At 39.7% G+C, this 23,114-nt stretch overlaps 1 protein-coding gene across 2 annotated transcripts in view; it reads left to right on the top strand.

Moving 5' to 3' along the window:
• Chst9 (carbohydrate sulfotransferase 9) overlaps nucleotides 1-23,114 on the top strand; it is a 283,410-nt gene that overhangs the window by 20,003 nt on the left and 240,293 nt on the right. Inside the window, exon 2 of one of the 2 annotated variants that reach the window (XM_087592584.1) lies at nucleotides 14,472-14,687. In XM_087592584.1, the coding sequence (XP_087448710.1) occupies nucleotides 14,588-14,687 (100 nt within the window). In that variant the 5' untranslated portion in view covers nucleotides 14,472-14,587. 2 annotated transcript variants of the gene reach the window in all.

Genomic DNA, 23,114 nt, shown 5'->3' with positions numbered 1-23,114 from the left:
TTGTGAAGCCCTACTGTAGATTATAGGAAGGTCATTGTTTTTGAAAACTTGTCTGAAAATAATTATGTTGCATACACTCCTGATTGAGAGTTTGGTCAAATGTGCTAACATTCACTATGCCTGGATGTACATTGGTCCATGAGAATTCTGAATGTGTTTCTGCTCCACTGCCTTTGTCTCGATTCCAACACAGTGGTTAACAAATCTCCCTGCTGCCATTCTGATCTTCCTCCTTTCCCAAGTGACATTTCCTCAGCCCCAGTCCTCCAAATTAGCAAGGTAATGCTCCCCTGATTTCCTCAGCACCATCAGCTGTGCTAAGACTCAGAGTGACCTCTGCAAATCAGGGAGCTTTCGACCATCTCTTCTCTGCAGTTTCATTGCATGATTTAACTAAGAACATCTCCTTGTCACTTCTCAACCCCTTCATTGGACTTCTCCCTAGTACTCAGATGTCAACTCTGGTAGAGGCATTTTCTCCATCTCCTTTCACTCGATATTTACATCTGTTTGTCCCTATTTTGCTGAGAAATACTTATATCTCCTAAGTTTTCTGATGACTTTTCTTTGCTGTGTGGTTTCATTTTCATTTATAAGAGTTATTGATTTTTCTTTCTGTTAAATACAGGGTCCCAAGAAGCCAGGTGCACAGTTTTTCGGTGCAGACAGCATCTCATATCTCGTTATCTCTGGAAGCACATAGGCTTACACTGTACAGCCTTTTAAGTTATATATCACTTTTTTTTTTTTGCCAGCAATCCACATTTGAAAATGTGGCTTATCTCACTTATAAGTGTCTCTTCTTCCCTTATCTATGTCTCTGTAACTCCTTTTGGTTTCTCCTAATTTCTTGCTTTATTCTGGAGACATTTGAGGAGGGAGTGGAAACAAAAGCAAGAGTTTGCTCTGCCCTTATTTAACTATGGATTCTCTCCATTTGCTTCTTAACTAAATTATCTTAAATAATATATCAATAGCACTGGAAGCTTCCTGTTTACAAACCTTGTAGCATTCTTGGCATTTCTCAGTAACTCTCTTCCTTTATATGGATTTATTTCCATCATTAAAAGCTTCTGTGTGTATTTCAGTAGCTACCTGTGGAAATGTTTTTGAAAGTTTTACCATTAGCACTATTTTGTGCTGTCCTACTAGGATATCACAATTTTTAATGTATGTTTTTGCTAGTGTATAAGGCTTTCTTTTTAATTTATCCTTTTCAAAGTCAAGAGTCCTAGAGTATCTTTGTTGATGTACTTTTTTTTTTTCCTTTTTTTTTTCGGGGCTGGGGATCGAAGTTGATGTACTTTTTGTTGCTTCTGTATGGCATGAACAAAGATCACTTCATGTGGCTAACATACAAAGCAAGAGGAAAAACAATGGGAGAACAATAAAACATATTAAATATTTGTCTGTGATTGCTACAGTATTAAGAGCTTGGCTCACACATCTTATCATGTAGAAGAAAGGAATCGTATTCGTGTTACAATAAACACATACTTGAACTGCTTTGTAGAGTTTTAGGCTAGTCAGAGAATTTTACTATTGTGTATAGACCAGTATTATTATTTTATAAGTAACATTATATAATAACAGCCAATGTAATATTGAGGTACTATAAAAGAAATTGTATCGCTAAACATTAACAGAATTAAATACCTCCATACACAATATAAGTAAGCCAGATTCTCTATAAACAAAATGCCTCTTTAGGAATTTTGTTGTTTCTGAAATCAGCAGATGGGTAAATTTAAGAATAATGTTATATACAGATAAGAATACATAAGATAAATTTTGTCTAGTTGACAACCAGTGACAATTGTATTTATGTTTGATTGAGTCACTGTTCAAAAATTTATTTGAAAATGTATGCAGAGAACATTTTACATCTCAAAACACAGAACACTTTAGTCTCAAATATTTACACCAGGAATTTGTCTCACTGAAATAGTATTAAATATTTGACATTAAATAAGTGTAGGTGTTGCTCTTTTACTGTAAAAGTTGGAGTTCCACACCAGATAGCCCCATTCTGTCTCAGGCTGTAACTCATGCTCCTACCTGAATGAGTGTTCATACAGAAGCCAGCGGAAGAGGAAGGCTTCCTAACGGCCCTTGCTTTACCGTCTGAATTCTACTTGCTTTTCTTTGCTTTCATTTCTGCAATTTTTTATTGGTTTGTTTTATTTATTTACATTTTAAATGTTATTCCCCTTCCTGGTTTCCCTTCTGAAAACCCCCTATCCCATTCCCCCTCCCTCTGCTTCTATGAGCGTGCTAACCTACCAACCCACCCACTCACTCCTGCCTCCCCACCCTGGTATCCAAGCCTTCACAGGACCAAGGGCCTCCCCTCCCACTGATGCCAGATAAGGCCATCCTTTGGTACATAGAGAGCTGGAGCCATGGGTTCATCTCTGTGTATTCTTTTGATAGTGGTTTAGTCACTGGGAGCTCTGGGGGTCTGGTTGGTTGGCATTGTTGTTCTTATGTGGTTGCAATGCCTTCAGCTCCTTCAGTCCTTTCTCTGACTCCTCCACTGGGGTCCCTGCACTTGCTTAGTCTGATGATTGATTGCGAGCATCCAAATCGGTATCTGTCAGGCTCTGGAAGAACCACTCAGGGAACAGCTATATCAGGCTCCTGTCAGCATGCACTTCTTGGCATTTTTGAAAGTTTAATCATACGATCTTAAAAACATTTCCTGTGGGGATGGAGAGCTGGGTCAGAATTTAAGAACACCTGCTGTTCTTCCCAAGACCCCAAGTTCAGTTCCCATACCATCATAGCTTCCTTACAAACCAAGTAAGATTTTCTGATCTTACATATTTGGTGTCGATTTTTCTTCTGTTTGTAATCCATAGTTAATCATAATTTCTGCTCTTCTTTAACCCCACCTTCACATTTCTAGGTTACATTAAATGTCTAATTATTTAATAAATTCCATATGATAATGATAATGTCTTAGTTTCTTAATCACAATTCTTTACAATTACTCCATCCCTCACAGTCCTTCAGGACTCACATTATACTTTCTACTTCTCTGGTATTTGAGCAGAGTGAAGCCCTTGGGCTCTAACCTGTAACCTGCTTTATTCTCCCATTTCCTCTGCAGATGCACAGAAGTTCAGCCATCATTTTTCATGGTGCTGATTCTGACGGCACTGTTTGTCCGTTCAATCATGCCTGGATTATTGTATCTAATTCTGAGCCCTGCATTTAAAGGAAGGCATTAGCAAACTCCAAAGTGTCTGGCTGGATGATTAAATTGATTGAAGTCTTCTAAACCATGTCCCATAAGGAATGGCTGAAGGAATCGTGTATATTTATTGTTTATCCTGGAGTAAAATAAAGATTGAGGGCAGGCAGGATAATTGTTTTCAGTAATTGGAAAATCTGTCATGTAAAGGAGGGAACAGACTTGTTATGAGTTGTTCTAGAAAGCTCTACTAGAATCAACTGGGACAAAATATGAGCAGACATATTAAAATATTCTCTCATAATAATCAGGATCAAATCTTGCTCATTTTAGTTTTCCTTAGCACAGAGTTTTTTATTTAGGGGACTAATGGATATTTATTGACTGAATTGAATCAATAGGACTGAACCAACTTCTCCGTAAAACCATACTGTCTTTTAAAGTAAAACTATCCAGTCTCAGCAAATCTTTACCAACTGTCTATGAAACAGCTGCTTCTGTGCTTAGCTGATAAAATATAAAGGTACCAACATCATAGTGTTTAGAGGGATTCTGTAGGCAAAACTCCTACACAGTTTCTTTAGTTTCATTGCTCCATATCAGCATCCTGTGATCGATATTTTCATTGCTTCCAGTGTAGATGTGAAGAGCACGGGGTACATGGAAGTTTTATACCGGCCAGTGTTGAAAAGCTGGTGGATTTCATGTCATGTGGTCGGGCTCAAAGACTACCTCAATGACAACCATGATATGTTTTAGAAAATGTTTAATATCAGTTGGGGCTTTTTGTCCTGCTTTTTCATTCAGTTTCCAGATAAAAGGAAACTGAATCACATCAAGAAGAAGAAGAAGAAGAAGAAGAAGAAGAAGAAGAAGAAGAAGAAGAAGAAGAAGAGGAAGAGGAAGAGGAAGAGGAAGAGGAAGAGGAAGAGGAAGAGGAAGAGGAAGAGGAAGAAGAAGATGATTTGTATATAAATTAAATTAATACATTTATTTAATTTAAATGTGTTAAATAAGTACATTATTAAATTAAATAGCATTACTAAATTAAATACATATTAAATGTATAATTAAATTTTATTGTTATAATAAGCCTTAAATGGCACTAGAGCTGGACAGATGTCCACCCTCTATGCTATTAGAAACTATTTCCCTAACAGTAACTCCAAGTTATAATTTGCCATGTTCCATCTGGGCAACTCTTAACTTCAATTGGCCACTCCTCATGGCTATGAGTTCATGATTCATCTACCCCATTGTGGCTTCCTCCTCTCTCCATCTGCTCCTCCTCCTCATTCCTGCCAATGTCTCTTCTGCCCAGCTATTGGCTGTTGGCATCTTTATTTAACCAATAGTTTTAAGTGAAGGAGCAAGATCATATTGTGCCTGTGATTCTTCTGTCCCTATATGCAACCAGGCCTTGGGGGCCAGCATTTGGCATTACAATACCAACAGACCAAACCCCAACAATGATAAGCACTGACAATAGTGAAGGACAAAGGCACACATCAGCCACAGCTCATGAGGACACGAGGGCCGGAGTGTAATCTACTCCAGTCTTATCTCTGGGATTCTATCGCACCTCTGTTCAAATGTCTGTGGCCTTTTCTCCTCTTCTGTCTATTTTCGCATTGTCTCAGAATGATCACCTCAAAGGCAAACCTGATCAATCTATTTCCTTCAAAACCTTCATCAATTCACCATGTCTGCAAGACAAAGCTTCCCCTACTGTTAGGGCATCAAGGCCTTCTGGGATCTATCTCTGCCTGTCCCCCTTACCTCATATCTTCAAGAACACTGTGCAAACCATGCATTTAAGTGAATCTGTCGTTTGCTTTTCTGGCTAACAAACATGGCCATCACAAGAAGGAAGCTATCGATATGAAACGTTCTGAACAGTGCCTTGAATGTAATAACTGCTCAAGAAATGTTTGCATATTTATTTCCATCTACTTGTGATTATCCTGCCAAAACTGCTGTATGCTCCATGTAATTTATCCCTTAGATTCCTCGCTGCACTGGCAATTGCTTTGTAATAGATGGAGAAATAAAGGGAATGTATTGGCTTTCCTAATTAACAATCTCAGCGGCCAAACAAGCTCAGGCAGGGTCCAGCCAGAGCGATTCCTGAGTTCTTCTGCAGGCTTCTCAACCTGGCTTCTGTTGAGCCTGGCCTTCATCAGAGCAGTGAGGGGACTCTCAGCAAAGCAAGAGTGACATACAGCCTATTTTTTTCATTCCGAGTAAGACAGAAAATACCATTTGCCACACAATCCCGCCCAAGCTCTTCTCTTTGAGTAGATCCTCTGTAATAAGATCGCCATCATTAGGGAAACCAAGAGTCAGCTGGTATAAAGTGGTGACTGATGATCCTCAAAGTTATATCCAAATGCTGATAACCAGAACCTGTGTCATCTGGAGAAAGGGTCTCTGTTGTAATTAGCTTAACAACCTCTAGTTGAGATTATACCGCAGTATCAGGGTAGGCTTTCGATCCAATGCTATGCATATTCCTACATTCTGAACAGAGAAAAGAAGCACACAGAGAAAAGGACCAGTGAACTCAAAGTACACACTGGAGCTAAGAATCCATATGATGCCTGGAGTTACTGGAAGCCTGTGGGGCAATGGACCATGAGAGGAAGCCTGGTAAAGTAGAGCTGGGTTGGAAGCCCTGGGGACCCAAAGGAACAGTAAGAGCTTCACCTGCTCCCAACACCAGGGCCCTGTCACATAGTCAAAACCCCCCCTCCCAGAAATAGTTGTGACCATCAGTCATGTAGGGGCAGTGCCCCCAAACCCCTCCACATGCAAATGAGGCATCCCTAACATCTCAGGCCAAGCCAATAGGAAGCACCTGCCTTCAGACCCCAATCCACCCATCCCCCAAACATGTATGTGATCCTATTCAGAAGGAATAAAGGTGTGTGAGAATTACTCCATCACCTGAAAGCATCTGTCTTATAAGAGATGTAACACTTCCTGGGAAGAGAACGCTCTCCCAAAGCTGAAGCTTTTGCAGCCAGAAGCTCCCCCGAACCTTGCTGGCTAGCAAGCTCTTTACTGGCTCGGCTCAGGGCAGCCAGAGCAGTGATACCCTTCCCCTTTGCTTGAACACTCCTGCTTTGCCAGGTCAGAGACCTCTGAGGATAGTGTCTGTCCAGTGCACAGACTAGCAGAAGCCCAGAAGGCAAATACATCTAAAAAGACGTAGCTCTGAGTCTACCTGGATTTCAATTTTCTAGCTTCCAAAACTCAGGAGAGAATGTATTGCTATTTTTTGTTTGCTTATGTTTTGGCTTTTGGCTTCTTAAGACTGATTCTCACATAGGTCAAATTCCACTCAAGGAAATGAGTATACAGGCCATTTTTTGAGCCAACTATTTTTCTGGGGAACATAAGAGCACACTTCTAAGAATACAGTCTTCTATGCCTGATTGTGGAGGTAGGAGTGAGGCTAACCCACTCTAAAGTTTGCAAGTTCTACACAGAGTAGCAGCACCAGAGTCCCTTCCATATTCTTCAACACCACTTTGTACTTACAACTTTTGTTTTTTCCAGTTAGCCACTGTGGATACCAAGCTTGCAGTACAAGCCATGTTTTATTCATTTTTCCTGAGGTTACTATACCAATTTCAACAGCAAAATAAGATCACTTCATTAGACTTTCTAACTCCATTAACGATTGATAGCTTTCTCTTAGCTGTGTTGACATTTCCCTTGTCCATTATCCCATCAGGTCACCCAATTGTCATTCTCTTGTAGCCAAAGTCTGGAACTCCAAGAACCCATATCTTAGTAAACTAACTACTGGGTTCTCTATTTGCCTTGCATGTTGGTTGGCGTGACCTTGGTGATTCTACACAATGAAGTCAGTGGAGGTCTTGAGGAGTCTTAACTGACTTTTGAATATATATTGCACATTCTTTCAGTTCTATGTAAAGAAATATAAAACCCCACAGTGTTTTTACTTCATGCATGCTTAACGTTTTAAAATATGTGAAGCTCTAAAAGCTTTAAACCAGGTGGGTGATGCCAAGTTAAACTAAAGTAGAGAATGAATGGTCCATTTAGCAATAATCCCTTTGAGGTTTCGGCCCCATCTAATACAAACAAAGGCTTCTGCGGGCAATAGCATTTAGCCATACACAGTCTTGAAAGGAAGGTTATGTTGTGTAAAAAGTAAAACCTCCATATTAAATAACAGAATACAAGAGTTCAAAACTTTTTCCTCTAAAACAAAGAGGATAAAGGCAAAGCCTTGTCTCCTGAAAGACTTTAATTATAATTAAATCTTAACTACAACAGCTAAAAGTAGAAGGTACCTGTTAAATAAATTATATGAGAGATCGCAAGAACAATATGAATAAAGAAATACCTACAAATTACTGTCGAATAAAGCAATGGGTGACAAAATGCCCTGAATGGGTGAGCAATCACGGACTAAGCCAGAACGCAGCAAACCTGAGAATCCATCTGGAAAAGAAGCTGTCAGTGTTGTCCCACCCATCCTTACCAAACTTTAGCAACTGTCCTCTTTCCAAATAGTGTGTTAATGGTATTGTCCTTAGCTGGCTTAATTGTTATTGCTTCTACTACAAAACATAATAAATTCAATGCCTTAAAACAATACAAATATGTTATCATACAGTTATGTAGACTAGAAGTCAGAAGCAGGCTAAAATCGAGTGGTCGGCTGGACTGTTTCCTGTCTGTGCAACTGAGTGTGGGTTGCTTCTTTGTGTTTTCCATATCTAGGAAGCAACATAGCTCCCCTCTTCCACCTCCAGAGCTAGCACAGGCCAATCTAGCTCTCCTCTCAAGGCTGCCTTCCTTCACCCTCTTCCACAGCTCAGAGCATTTGTGGTTAAATGGAGCTGAACCAGCTCACCAAGAAGGACCTGTTTTATGTAAGGTTAGCTGACTAGTGACTTTCGCTCATTTTGTGATCAAAATCCTTCCTTGCCATGAAATAGCATGTTCACCAGCTTCTGTGAATACCCTCTTTGGGTAACATTTGTAGCCTTCCAGAAGTAACGCTCTTAACTTCTCTATGTGGGTAATGATGCTGTGCATATGTAAGGTGTTATTGTTGGAGGAAGCTGGAGGCAGGACACATACGATTACGCTAGTTTTATGACTTCTAATTATTTAAAAATAACAGTTGTCAAGGGAGAAAGCATTTGGTGAAAATGGAGAAATGCTTACAGAATTCGAGGTTAGAAAATGGACCAAAACAGCCTGTGAGACAGTTAATGAAGTAATAAGTAATAAGTTAACATTTGGGATGGCGTTTCACTAAGTGGCAAACATGATTAGCATGCAGGAAGCTGGATTCAAAGCCTAGCGTACACACAAAAGGTTGTTTTTAAGTAGGAAATTAAGCCTACTGTGGTATCACACAAACTACAGCCAATCTCATCTGAACTGTACATTAAGGTCTCCCTCACTTAATTAAAAGCTACTCATTCAGGATTTACTGGCTTTGATCGTTAACACACTCTATAAGGTCCTAAATTCAATGAACATGATATCAATTTCCATCCCCTTAATTATAACCCTGTCCGCAATGTACCAAATATCATTAGAAACATACTACAGCTTACCCACAATATGGCTAAAAGGGGGAATAGACTTCCACAGTGTTTGCTTGTGTTTTTAGCACACTTACCATGCTTAGCAAATGAAAAACCTTAAGCCAGATTCCTAAAATATTTTAGAGTAAGCCTCAGGACGGTTGTATGCTTTTCAGGAACACCATCTATTCTGTCTGACTCGGTATCTCCTGATTTGATGTGCTACATAACAGACATGCTGTCATCCTGACTTTACTAGAGAGGGTAAATTAGAGCTGAACAAGGACATGGGGGTTTCTGGTGAAGAGGGGGATGTGTGCTCATACTTGGCTGTGTGCTTTACCCAGAACTAAACAATGATAAGTGCAGTTCGGAAGGGAGAGAGCCTGAGAGTATAACCAGACTCAAAGCCAGGAACAGAAGGAGGTAAACATGGGCCTGTTAGGTTATAAATGTGGAAGGTTCTGGCGAATCTGGAACTACCAATATAAGCCAGAGATAAGGAGGGAGGTACCCAGCTTCCTCAAAATGAAGCAAAAGAAGACATCACTGAAAAAAACAAACAGTGCCAGTTTCCTCGGGAGCTGTGGGGTTCCCAACACACAAGTGAAGGAGGAATCGGCAACAGACCGGACACGGGAACCCAGCTGTCTGTGGCCTATTTCTCTTCTGCCATGAAGCCAATGTCATCCTTTCCACAACCAGCAAGAGAAGGAGCTGTGCTCAGGCAAGGTTTAGCTGTAGAAATGTCACTTTGTGCCTGTACATAAACCAGTATTATTCTATGCCATTTCAGTCCCCAGCAGTCTACACTTCTTCCCACAGGCTTGCAGGTAGATATCTGATCTCTAAAAAGGTGCATGTTCCTATCACGACTGACGTTCAGGTTTGCTTAAAGCACAAACGGTTGCCCATACCACCTCACCTATGTTTAATGAGAGCCGTTTCCTCATGCCAATGTTGGGTTATTATACTGAGGTGGAGGAAAAACAAACGGCTCTCTCTGCCTTCCACCAGATTGCCTTTCTGCCTTGTGGCTTTAACCACTCAGCCCTCCCCACATCTGCCATAAGAACAATTAGGCTCTTAGGCTGCTTCCTCACCCAGGAGGATTGTGAGGGGATAGCAACACCTCCGGAAAAAAATCAGGGCAAAGGCTTAATCTATTTCCAGCATAGCGGGTAATAATTTTCCTTTGCAAACCCCCAAGGGGTGCTCCAGTGGGCTCTCACACCCACCATCCTGCAGGTTTGTGGCACCGCTGTGATTTGTAAGTTTTCTTCTATCTTTCCTCTTTTGAGATAACTTTTAATTATGTAGACAGATTGTAAAAGTCTATTTCTTCTTGTAAACAACTATTTCTTTGTTAGTACTAGATTTTGTTTAACTGTTTTCCTCCTATCCAAATTGTCTAAGATCCCCAGGAAATATGCTAGTTCATTGTTTAACTGTCGTTATCAAAGGAAGCAAAAGCTAGCTTATTCTCATAGTTTCTCTTGGGAGTTTTACCTTTCTGCACATGGTTGGAACACACACACACACACACACACACACACACACACACACACACACAAACACACATTTTTTTCATTCATTATAGGTATGAAGTTTCACCCATGATACTGGCCAATTTCCAACATCTTTAAAACCTGCTTTCTTGCCATAATCAAAAGACTTGAAATCCCCCAAAGCATTGGTAAAATCACTAAAAGGAACTGCTACCTTAGGGGATTGAGAAAGCAAGCTTGAAGTGACCTGAGATGTCGACCACCATGGTGGTTTTATTCTGGTCCCTTCTGCAATGCAATTAAAATGTAAAAAAAAAGGGGGGGGGAATTTGGTGAATTTCCTAGGCATAAATGCTTTGGAGTAGTGATTTTTCTTAATCAAATGATCATTCTAACTACTTTATTTATTCTACACACCTCCCCATGAAATCTGACCTCTTATACTTGCTTTAAAGCCAGTTCTGTGCAGAGACTGGTTTCACAATAATTACTAAATAAGCTGTATGTGGCAGTCCACAACTCTGATCGTGGAACGTAGAATGCAGACACAGGAGAACAGAGTTTGGGGCTAGCCTGGACTATATAGAGAAATACGATTAGAAAGAAAGGAAGAGAGAAAGAACGTAAAAAAGAATTTCTAAATACTACCATTTAACTGGCCATGTAATTACTCACAGCAATTTTCAGGTTTAACTTGACATAAGCTAGAGTCATATGAGAAGAAGGACCCTCAGTTGAGGACTAACCTCCATTAAACTGGCCTGTGGATGTATCTACCAGGCATTTTCTTGCTTAATGAATTATGTGAGAGAGACCCAACTTTGGTGGTTCTAGCTCAGGGCAGGTGGTTCTGGGGTGTGTCAGAAGGCAAGAGGTTGATAACAAGGAGGAATCATTAAAACATAAATAAGATATGAACGGGGGTGGAGGGTGGGAGGTGGGAGGCTATTAGTGGGATCCTTGTATATCGTCTTCGCAGCAGTATTAGTCACAATAGCCATACAGTGTGCGTCACCCAAGTGTCCACTGACAGAAGACTGGGTAAACAAGTTGTGATGACACAAATTATAAAATGCTATTTATCCTTAAACCAAAAGGAAACTATAGCACTGTAGGATTAATGTGGGTCCCCAGTCTGCAAGGCCACAGGAATTGGGGCAATCGGGGAGGCTGGAAGCACATGGGAAGTTCACTGCACTTACCCCATACCACCCCTGGGGTGGGTGTCCTTCAGGCTGGGGGAAGCAGAGGGACACCGACGCTCCAGGGGTAGGAAGCTTAGGCTGAGAGCAGGACACAGCCGGAGCTAGTTCAGGGGTCCCCAGGCCTGCAAGGAGGCCAGGCCTTCTGGTTTTCAGGCTCGTGGGCATCCAGGTGCCGCTGGATACTGTGGAAGAGCTAAGACCAGAGTGGGGGCCCTCAGGGCTGGAGCTGAGGGGGGAAAAGGGGAACTCTGGCTAGTCCTGCAGAGGAGACAGCCCTTGGCTTGAGGGCAGTGGGCTTGAGCTTAGTAGAAGGCACCGCTGGGAGCACTGGGAGGCTTTCTTCAGGAGATTAGAAGGCTACTCTATAAGCAAAGGCCTTCTCTGTGGCTATCCACTGCAGATCCCGATGAAAAGAGGCAGTCCATGGTTTCAAGGCATTTATTGTCACTGCAGAAGGTGGACGAATAAAACTGTACCCCACTGCTCCGAGTGGGTCTGAGATTAAATACCTTTTGTAGGGAGAAGTTTCTGGGAAGGAAAATTCATTGGCTAAGCCTCTAGGCCTTTAGGTACCTCATTGTAATGGAGATCTGTCTTGAGCCTACCTCTGGTCAAGTCCTCTACCTGTGAAGGGACTTGGGGCGTTGCCCTTAGGTGACTGAAGGTCACAAATCTATGAAGGGCTGTGGGCCAGTGACCAGCCTGGTTTCCTAGGAGTCAGGCGAAATGCCTACATATGGTTTCTTCAGGGTCTGGGTTCAAACCTCCTCAACTGAGAACCAGGGTGCCTTTCACTGTCCCACACGGCACAAACTACAATCTCAATATATCATGTGTTTTATGACACAAGTAATTCACACAAGGGTCAATAGTGAGACTGCAGAAATGCTTCAGCGGCTAATAACATTTGCTATTCTTGACAAGGACCTGGGTTTGGGTCTCAATACCTATGTGGAGACTAATTATCTTCAATGCCATTCCAGATGATCTAAGACCCTCTTCAGGACTTTGACATGCACAGGATGCACAGATAGACATGCAGACAAACACTTGCACAAGAAATAAATAAATCTTTAACAACAACAAAATACTGAAGATTCCATTTAGCTGAGGTGCTAGAAAACAGAAAGGAGAAACTTCCCGGACTGATGATAGGGTGCTGGGAAGGTGCCAGTCAGTGAGAACTATCTCAGCGTTGCCAGGAAATGTGACTATAGCAAGATTAAAAGGCACACTTCCAAATGGTTCAAAGGATAAATGGCCTCAGCAGGCAATGTTTACATATTTATGCATATAAATATATAATAATAACCAAAAAGAGGAAGCCAGGAATTTGGGAGGGAATTGGAATGGGGCGTGGGAGGACTTGGAGTGTGGAAGAGGGATGGAGACACAATGGGATGATACTGTTTGCTGAAATGAAAAAGGGTGGCAATAGGACAAAAAGGATGAATGACCCACCAAGGAGAACAAGGCAGTACACGGCAGTCTTCAGTAGGGTCTCCTTCAGCCCCTGCCTCCAGACTCCTGCCTGAGCTGCTACCCTGGCTTTTTATTGGGGTGTTTTTATCACAGAAAGAAAAAGCTGAAGAGTACAGCCTTCATTTAAGATACACAGTATTCTCCCTCAAAGATTTTGATATTTGAGATAAAAGATAAGTTATAGACACAGCAGTGTGCACAGTGTTTTCATACTGAAGAAGCATTCATACAACCCTAGCAGAGAGGAAATGTGTGTGGACACGGCTGGCTGATGTCTTAGGTACCATCTTGACAGTAACCCCATTGACCAGGTTGTTACCAAGTAAAGTTCCTGGCTGCTTAGTAGGTCCAGTGGACACCACTATCCTCTCTTGGGTTTCAAGGAAGAGTCACACAAACACCAGCATCTGACACGTTTGTGATTATATTTTTTAAGGAGACTGTCCACATTTCCACTATGTTCTCAGAAGTATTACACAGAATAAAATTAAGATATTAAATAAGTTTGTTCAAAGAAAAAGCTGATTTCAATAGGTTTTCCTTTTGGTTTATAATTTAAGTAATCTTTCATTGCTAGGTGGATTTTTATGCCCTCTAATATATTTCATTAATTATGTTCTTGTGGGAGGAAAATTTTAGGTCCAGGCCCTTTACCATTTATTTGGTATGCCAACAGCGATTGTAAATCCACCATTTAAAACAAATAAATCTGTTACTTTACCTAAATAAGCAATGCTACCTTGAGCTTTCCAGTTTTGAATTGTATATACAGTCCATCCTCTTTACCCTTGGATTAATCAAATGTGGGATTAAAAATACTTAGCAAAATCAGCTGAACATTTACAGACTTCATCCACAGAGCCACCCAACCACACATCAAAATATTCAAAAACTACATCAGAACTGAACCTGGGGCCCTCTCCTGTGCATGATTCCCTGGAGAGCAAAGTGCCACAGCCATTAGTAAAACATTTACACTGTACATTTACACACACACACACACACACACACACACATATTTATATATATACATATATATTCATATATATGCCAGATTTGGAACATGGTTGCATGTGGCATGTGGATATTGGATCTTTTTTTGCCCTAAGGAGTTTGAACATCTTCCCACCCTTGAATACCAAAGGCTTGAAAAGGTTTCCCAGATTCTTCAAGCAGGTCCTAACCCTCCTTCCTCCTTCTTTGTCAATTCATTCTGTTTCTTTTCTTCTCCTTCACATCATGGTGGCAAGTCTCAAACCTTCGCTTGACTGTTTGAAACATGAAATAGCTTAAATCCAGCCAAACTTTTCACCTGATTAAATGTTACCCTGTGCTTTATTATGGTTAGGATATGAATGTATAGTGCTCCATGGATAAGGCACCCAGTTCCTTTCTGTACTTTACCATGTACTTGAGATTTCACTGTTGTTGATATGCATTTTTTTCCATATTTGAACAAAAATCCTATTAGCCTTTTACAATGTGGATTTTTTTTTAATTTTAGGTTACTCTGTGGAATGAGCCCCACGAGATCAAGAAAACATTGAAACTCCATGGAGAAATAGACCTTACAGTCTTTGGATTCAGACATGAAGAGAAACACAGCCGTCTGAAGTGGTCATGAAAGCCAAACAAGTCTTCTTTTCTGTCCTGCTGTTTGGGACAGCAGGGCTTCTGCTCTTCATGTACTTGCAAGCATGGGTTGAAGAGCATCATGCAGGTAAAATGTAGATTCTATGTTCTCCTGTTAATGAGAACCACAGTGCCCCTACGTATTCAATATGTCATGATATCAACAGATATTTGGTAAGCCTCAGTTTCCAACATCCATAACTCAAATACCCAGATCTTAAAGAGTGACTATTTTAGAAACCAGTGGCCCTTTGGTGCTTACACTACAGTTTGTGTCCTAGTGAAGGGGACCATGCTGGTTCCATTAGCACAACATTAATGTCTTTTTTCCAAACTACTTATAGAAATACAGCATTTATTCCCTCTCTGATCTGCCCATCGATGTGCGGGAAGCACAATAGAAGCAAAATATGTGAGAATCTCCTTTAATTCTAATATTTATGTTGAAGCTCAGCATCAACATGAAAATTCTTGAAACATTTGCCATTAAATGGAGATTGAAACATCTTCTTATAAAGTCCTGATAGCAAGAATTTTTGACTTGGCAGGCCATAATATTTCTATCATACCTGCTGAGCAGTGACAGCGTATGACAAAAGCGAATATTGATACTAAGTGACTAAAAGATGAGCCTATGTTTCAATACAATTTCATTTACGAAAGATGATAGGCCAGATTTTGTCATTCAGTTTAAACAAGGTGTACACAGAAGGCATTCAGTGACTGTTAAAATGGGTTATATTTATATTTAAAATAATATCAAGAGAAATGTCAGAGAACATCTCAGAAATGTATATATTTGGCTATTAATAAAGTCCACCTTTGGGGGATAAATGGACTTTGATTTATGATTATTAAGAAAATGAAATAGAAGCAGAGTGATTTCTTTTTTATTATCTATCTATTATCTATTTATCCATTTATTTATTTACTTACTTACCAACTTACTTATTCACTTTACACCCCAATTGCCCCCATACTCCCTGTCTTCCCAGCCCTACCCCTACAAATCCATCCCCATACCAACCCTTCTTCTTTTCCTCAGAGAAAGGAAAGTCTGCCTTGGATTCCATCCTACCCTGGGACATCCAGTAGCAGTAGGCCTAAGCACATTCTTTCCCACCTAGGACCAAGTGGGGGTTATAATTGGGCAAGCCACAGGACTCAAGAACACCACAAGAAAACCTACAGAATCAACTAACCTGGGCCTATGGGGCCTCACAGAGACTGAACCACCAACCAAAGACCATTCCCTAGGTCCCCCACCACATTTATAACAGATCTGTATCTTGGTCTTCATGTGGGTCCCCTAACAATTGGAGCAGAGGCTCTCTCTCTGACTCAGTTGTCTGTGGTTGGATCCCCTCCCCTAATAAGACTGCCTGGTTGGTCCTGAACACTTTCTGATGTTCGGTTGTGGGTCTCTGCATTTATTTCCGTCTACTGCTGAATGAGACCGCTTAGGAAACAGTTATGCTAGGCTCCTGTCTGGAAGAATAGCAGAGTATCATTAATAGTGTCAGGGCTATCTTACCTGGAATGTGTTTCAAGTTGGGCCATTCATTGGATGGCCATCCTCTCAATCTCTGCTGGATATCTATCCCTGTGCATCTTGGAGGCAGGACAGATTTTGGGTTGAAGGTTTTTTGTGGTGGGTTGATGTCCCCCTCCCTGCACTACTACAGGTGTATCCCACCTGGCTACAGGAGGTGACCACTTCCGTATTCATATACTCAACTGATAGGAGTCCTGGCTAGGGTCACCCTCACAGACTCCCCAGGGTTTACCCTGCCCCAGATCTCCAGTTACTCCTGGAGATGCCCCACATTGATTGCTGTTCTAGCTCCTACTCCCTCCCACACCTCCTTTTCCCACACTTGTTCCCCACCCTGACTCCCCTTCTCACACCCTCTCCCTTTCAGCTCCCTCCCTCCATTACCTCCGGTGACTGTTTCTACCTCTAGGTGAGATTCACACATCCTCCCTTGGGCCTCTTCATTACTTCCTTTCTTTGAGTCTGTGGATTGTAGTTATCTTGTACTTATGGCTAATGTCCACATGTAAGTGAGTACACACCATGCATGTCCTTCTGGGTTTGAGTTACCTCACTCAGGAAGATATTTTTAGTTCCACCCATTTGCCCGCAAATCCCATGATGTCTTTGTTTCTAATAGCTGAACAGTGTTCCATTATGTACATGAACCACATTTTTTAAGCCATTCTTTAATCAAGGTACATCAAGGTTGTTTCAAGTTTCTGGCTATTACGAATAAAGCTACTATGACCATACCTGAGCAAGTGTCCTTGTAGTATAGTGGGGCATCTTTTGGGAGTGGTATACCTGGATCTTGGGGTAGAACTATTCCATTTTTTTTCTAAGAAACCACCAAATGGATTTCAGAAGCGGTTGTATCAACTTGCACTACTCTGGCTGCTGCACAACCTCACTAGCAGATGCTGTTACTTGAGTTCTGTTCTTAACCATGAAGTCTCAGAGTCCTTTTGATTTGCATTTCCCTAATAACTAAGAATGTTGGGCATTTCTTTAAGTGCTTCTGGTCCGTTAAGATTCCTCTATTGGGAACTTTCTATTTAGATCTGTACCCCATTCTTAATTGGGTTGTTTGGTTGTTGGTGTGTAATTTCTTGAGTTCTTTATATATTTTTGATATTAGGCCTCTGTCTGATATAGGGTTGGTAAAGATTCTTTCCCATTCCATAGGCTGCTGTTTTGTCCTATTGATAGTATTCTTAGTCTTGCAAAGTCTTTTTGATATCATGAGATCCCATTTATCAATTATATTAGTGCCTGAGCTATTGGTGTTCTGTTCAGGAACTTTTCTCCTATGCCAACAAGTTCAAGGCAGGTCCCTACTTTCTCTTCTATGAGATTTAGTGTGTCTTGTTTTATGTTTAGGTCTTTGACCCTCTTGGACTTGGGATTTATACAGGGTGATAGATATGGGTTTATTTGCATTTTTCTATGTACAGACATCCAGTCACCCAGCACCATTTGTTGAAGATACATTCTTTTTTCCATTTAATGGTTTTGATTTCTTTGTCAAATACCAAGTGTCCATATGTGTATTTCCTGGTCTGTGATGTGATTCCATCGATGAACCTGTCTGTTTCTATACCAATAACATACAGTTTTTATTACTATTGCTCTGTAATATACCTTGAAATTAGGAATGGTAATAACTCCAGAAGTTCTTTTATTGTAATAGAATCATTTTAGCTATCCTGGGTGTTTTATTTTGCATATGAAAATGAGAATTGCTCTTTCAAGCTCTATAAAGGATTGTGTTGGAATTTTGATGGGAATTGCATTGAATTTGTAGATTGCTTTTGGCAAGATGGCCATTTTCACTGTTAATCCTATAGATTCATGAGCATGGGAGATCTTTCCCTCTTCTTATACCTTCCTCAATTTTTTTCTTCATAGACTTGAATTTCTTGTCATACAGACCTTTAACTTGCTTCATTAGAGTTACACCAAGGTATCTTACATTTTTGTGGCTATTATAAAAGGTATTGTTTCTCTAATTTCCTTATCATCCCTTTTATCATTTATAGCAAAGCGTTCTAGTGATTTTTTTTAGTGTTTTTGTATCCAGTCACTTTGCTGACATTGTTTCTCAGCTACAGGAGCTCTGTGGTAGAATTTTTGGAGTCGATCATAACTACTATCATTTCATCTGCAAATAGCAATTTGTTGATTTCTTCCTTTCTAATTTGTATCCCCTTTATCAACATTAGTTGTCTTGTTGCTCTAGACAGAACTTTAAGTACTATATTGAACAGATAAGGAGAGAGTGGGCAGCCTTATCGTGTCCCTGATTTTAGTGGAATTGCTTTAAGTTTCTCTCCAGTTACTTTGATGTTGGCTATTGTATTGCTTTACTTTGCTTTTACTATGTTTAGGTTATGTGCCTTGTATCCCTAATCTCTCCAAGAGTTTTAGCCTGAAAGGGTGTTGGATTTTTGTCAAAGGGTTTTTCAGCATCTAATGAGATGACCATGTATTTTTTCAAGTTTGTTGATATGTTGGATTATATTGAGGGATTTTCATAATAATTTTCATAATAAACCACCCCTGCATACCTGAAATGAAGCCTACTTGATCTTGATGGATGATATCTCTGATGTGTTCTAGATTTGATTTGTGAGTATTTTATTGGGTACTTTTGTGTCAATGTTCATTATTGATTTAAAATTCTTTTCCTTTGTGTGGTTTGGGTATATGGAGGACCATACCTCATAGAATGAGTTTGGCAATGTTCCTTCTGTTTTTATTTAATGGAATAGTTTGAGGAGTATTAGTATTAGCTCTTCTTTGAAATTCTGGTAGAATTCTGAAACCATCTGGCCCTGGGCTTTTTTTGGTTCACTTTTATGACTGCTTCTATTTCCTTAGGGATTATAGAACTATTTAGATTGTTTGGCTGATCTTGACTTAACTTTGGTAATTGAAATCTATCCAGAAACTTATTCATTTCATTTAGATTTTCTAATGTTGTGGAGTACAGGCTTTTCAAGAAGTCTTAATGAATCTTTTAATTTCCCCAGTGTCTGTTGTAATGTCTCCCTTTTTTGTTTCTGATTCTGTTTGTTTGGATACTGTCTCTCTGACTTTTAGTTAGACTGACTAAAGATTCTTTTATCTTGTTGATTTTCTCAAAAATCCAGATCTTGGTTCTGTTGATTCTTTGTATTGTTCTCTTTGCTTCTAATTTATTGATTTCAGCCCTGGGTTTATTCCCTGCTGTCTATGCCTCTTGGGTATGTTTGCTTCTCTTATAATCTAGAGCTTTCAGGTGTCCTTTTAAATTGCTAGTATGACAATCTTGTAATTTCTTTATGAAGGCCCTTAATGCCCTGAACTTTTCCTTTTAGTGGTGTTTTCATTGTGTCCCATAAGTTTGGGTATGGTGTGCCTTCATTTTTATTCAATTCTAGAAATTCTTTAGTTTCTTTATTTCTTCCCTAACTCAGTGATCATTGAGTAGAATGTTATTCTGTTTCCATGACTATGTAGGCTTTCTGTTGCTGTTGAAGTCCAGCTTTATTCCATGCTGGCCTGATAGGATACACGGAATTACTTCAATTTTCTTTTATCTGTTGAGGCTTGTCATGTGACCAACTAAATGGTCAATTTTTGAGAAGGTTCCATGAGGTGCTGCTGAAAAAAAGATATTCTCTAGATATGTTCTGTTGATATCTGTTAGGTCCATTTGATCCATAACCTCTGTTAGTTTCATTATTTCATTGTTTAGTTTCTGTCTTGATGACTTGTCCATTGGTAAGAGTGTGGTGCTAACATCTCCCACTATTAGGTTGTGGAGTTCAATGTGCAATATAAGCTAGAGTAATGTTTCTTTTATGAATGTGGTTGCCTTTGCATTTGCAGCATATAGGTCAGGAATTGAAATGTCTTTTTTATTGGGTAGTTTATACATTTACATTTCAAATGTTATCCCCTTTCTAGGTTCCCCTCTCTCCCATCTCCCCTCCCTCTGCTTCTATGAGGATGCTCCCACTCTCACCACCCTCTCCCCACCTCAACACCATGGCCTTCCCCTACACTGGGGAAAAGCACCTTACAGGACCTTCTCCTCCTATTGATGCCAGACAATGCAATCCTCTACTGGATTTTTCCTTTCACATATATAAAGTGTCCTTCCACATTTCTTTGGATTCATTTTTATTTAAAGTCTATTTTATTAGACATTAGAATGGCTACTCCAGCTTGTTTCTTGTATCCATTTGCTTGGAAAATCTTATCCCAGCTCTTTATTATCTTTATTGATGAAGTGTGTTTCTTATATGTGGTAGAATGATGGACCCTGTTTTTACATCCATTCAATTAGCCTGTATCTTTTTATTGGTAATTGAGTCCATTGATATTGAGAGATATTAATGACCAATGATTGTTAATTCCTGTTATTTTGTTGTTAGTGGTAGTTGTGGTGGTGGTGGTGGTGGTGGTGGTGGTGGTGGTGGTGGTGGTATGTGTATGTTTCCCTTATTTTGTTTTTGCTGGTATGGAATTATTTTCTTGTATGTCATTAACTTCCTTGTGATTCCTTCTAGTATCTTCTGTATGGCTGGATTTTTTGATAGATAATGTTTAAATTTTGTTTTGTCTTGGAATATCTTGTTTTCTCTATCTTGGATGATTGAAATTTTTGCTGAATATACTCAGTTGGTATCTCTGGTTTCTCAGAAGCTGAAAGACATCTTTCCAGACCCTTCTAGCTTTTAGAGTCTCTGTGGAGAATTCATATGTAATTCTGATAAGTCTTCCTTTGTATATTAATTTTTCTTCTATGATTTTGTTGAAAATATTTTTCTGGTCCTTGGAGCTGAGTGTCTTACTTTCTATTCCTATTATTTTCATGTTAGGTGTTTTCATAGTATCCCAGATTTCCTGGATGTTTCAGGAATTTCTTAGATTCAACATTTTATTCTATCATATTCATCTATGCCTGAGAGTCTTTCTTCCATCTCTTATACTCTGTTGGTGATGCTTATATATGTTGTTGCTGTTAACTTTCCTAGGTTTTCTATCTCCAGGATTCCCTCAAAGTGTGTTTTGTTTATTGCTTCTATTTCCATTTTCAGGTCTTCATCAGTTTTATTCATTTCCCTGGATTGTTTAATTGTATTTTCTGTATTTTTAAGGAATTTATTAGTTTCCTCTTTAAAGGAAACTTTCTACCTGTCTAATTGTATTTTCATGTATTTCTTGAGGGATTTATTCACTGCTTCTTGAAAGACATCTATAATCTTTATAAGATTGGATTTAAGGCCATTTTCTTGTGCTTCATTTATGTTAGAATATCCAGGGCTTGCTGTATTGGGATAGCTTTGCTCTGAAAGTGCCATGTTGCTCTGGCTCTTGTTTGTGCTGCCCTTTATATATCTGGTTGTCCCCTGATGTTTCTGGTGTAGCAGGTATCAGGAAGGGGGCCTGATCCAGATGTTCCCCATGAAGCACAACTATAGTGGGCAGCCTTGGACTGGATGTTCTTGGTGTAGCAGGCCTGGATGTTTCTTGTGTGTTTGCCTGTTGGAGGCTGGAGAAGTGGTAGCCAGACAATGGAGCTTCGGGAACAGCTAGCTGAGGGCAGTTGTGCCCTCAGGACAGGCAAAGCAATAAGGTATAATTTGGATGTTCCTTGTTAGGTAGGTCTGATGGAGGTCACTGGAGTGGAGTGGTGGCCAGACAATGGAACTAGAAGGAGGGAGGAGGTGAGTGTGGAGACAGCACATGTAGAGTGATTTCTTAATTGTTTCCAATTGTGACCTACTTTAAATATATCTCTATAAAAAGTCCTTAAATTATCTAGTAAACCACAGCGTGGAGCCACTGGTATGACAAAAATTAGAAGTTTCTTTGATTTTTAAGTATCTTCCTTGGTTTATCTTTGCAGATAGTTTGAATTTGTTTGATTTATGCAGTATCCTTTGTTGAAAAAGGTTGATTGTAATTGTTTTCTAGAGCCTGTGATATATTCCCAAAATGTATTATTAATTCCCCCTAATTTATACAAACTGACTGTGAGACACTATATTATTGATTAGTTTTTCAGAGATTTTTATAATATTTAATGAAGCCACATGCAATAAAATATGTAGGCTAATTTCCTTGCAATCGAACTCCTAATGCCGTTTTTCTTATACAGATACCATCTAGAAATAGGAATTTGGATGAAAGAATAGATCTAAACTCTGTTGGCTGGAATGCAGCAGAGGAGGAGCTGACAACAATCTCTTTCTTAGCTATGTGTAAACATCATGATTTCCTACAACTTTTAGAGAGCTTTACCTGTCTCCAGTACATACAGGAAAATGTATTAATAAATACAAAATATTGTGAGGGAAAATTGTAGCTTAGTCTGACAGTAAGAAACAACACGTACTAAAACAATCAAATCACATGAGCTATATATAAAATATAGCTCAGAACTAACAAGATGGCTTGGTGGGTAAAGGTTTTTGCTGTATAAGCCAGGTCACCTGACTTCAATGCTCAAATCCCAGATAAACATGGAAAAAGAAAAACCAGCTCAACACTGTTGTTTTCTAACATCCATGTACATGCTGTGGCACCTGTGTCTTCTTACACACACACACACACACACACACACACACACACACACACACACACACACACAATTATTTTTAAAAATAAAAATAAATAAAATGAATCTCATAGTATATGCCCATGGCCCTTACTTAGCCGAGAGCTTAATAAGTATCATATGTTAATATAAACATTCTCCTGTCACAGTATCTAAGTATATGGATGATGTATTGTCAAAGGAAACTGAGACCCTAAAGGATGAACAATTTATCCAATGCTCTATGTCAAAACATTTATAGAGGGTAGTCCCAGACTTAAACCAAGGTTGCATCTCTATGAGGACCATACCTGTGTATTTTTGTGACCAGGTAGAGGCAATGATAATCCCCATTACCCAGGAGACCAGACAAAGTGTATTTTTTTAAG

This window comes from Rattus norvegicus, chromosome 18, assembly GCF_021556685.1.
Source record: "Rattus norvegicus strain SHRSP/BbbUtx chromosome 18, alternate assembly SHRSP_T2T, whole genome shotgun sequence".
In the NCBI taxonomy this organism is placed as follows: Eukaryota; Metazoa; Chordata; class Mammalia; order Rodentia; family Muridae; genus Rattus; species Rattus norvegicus.
Note: the sequence above shows the minus strand (reverse complement) of the source record. Positions and strands in the feature narration are given on the sequence as shown.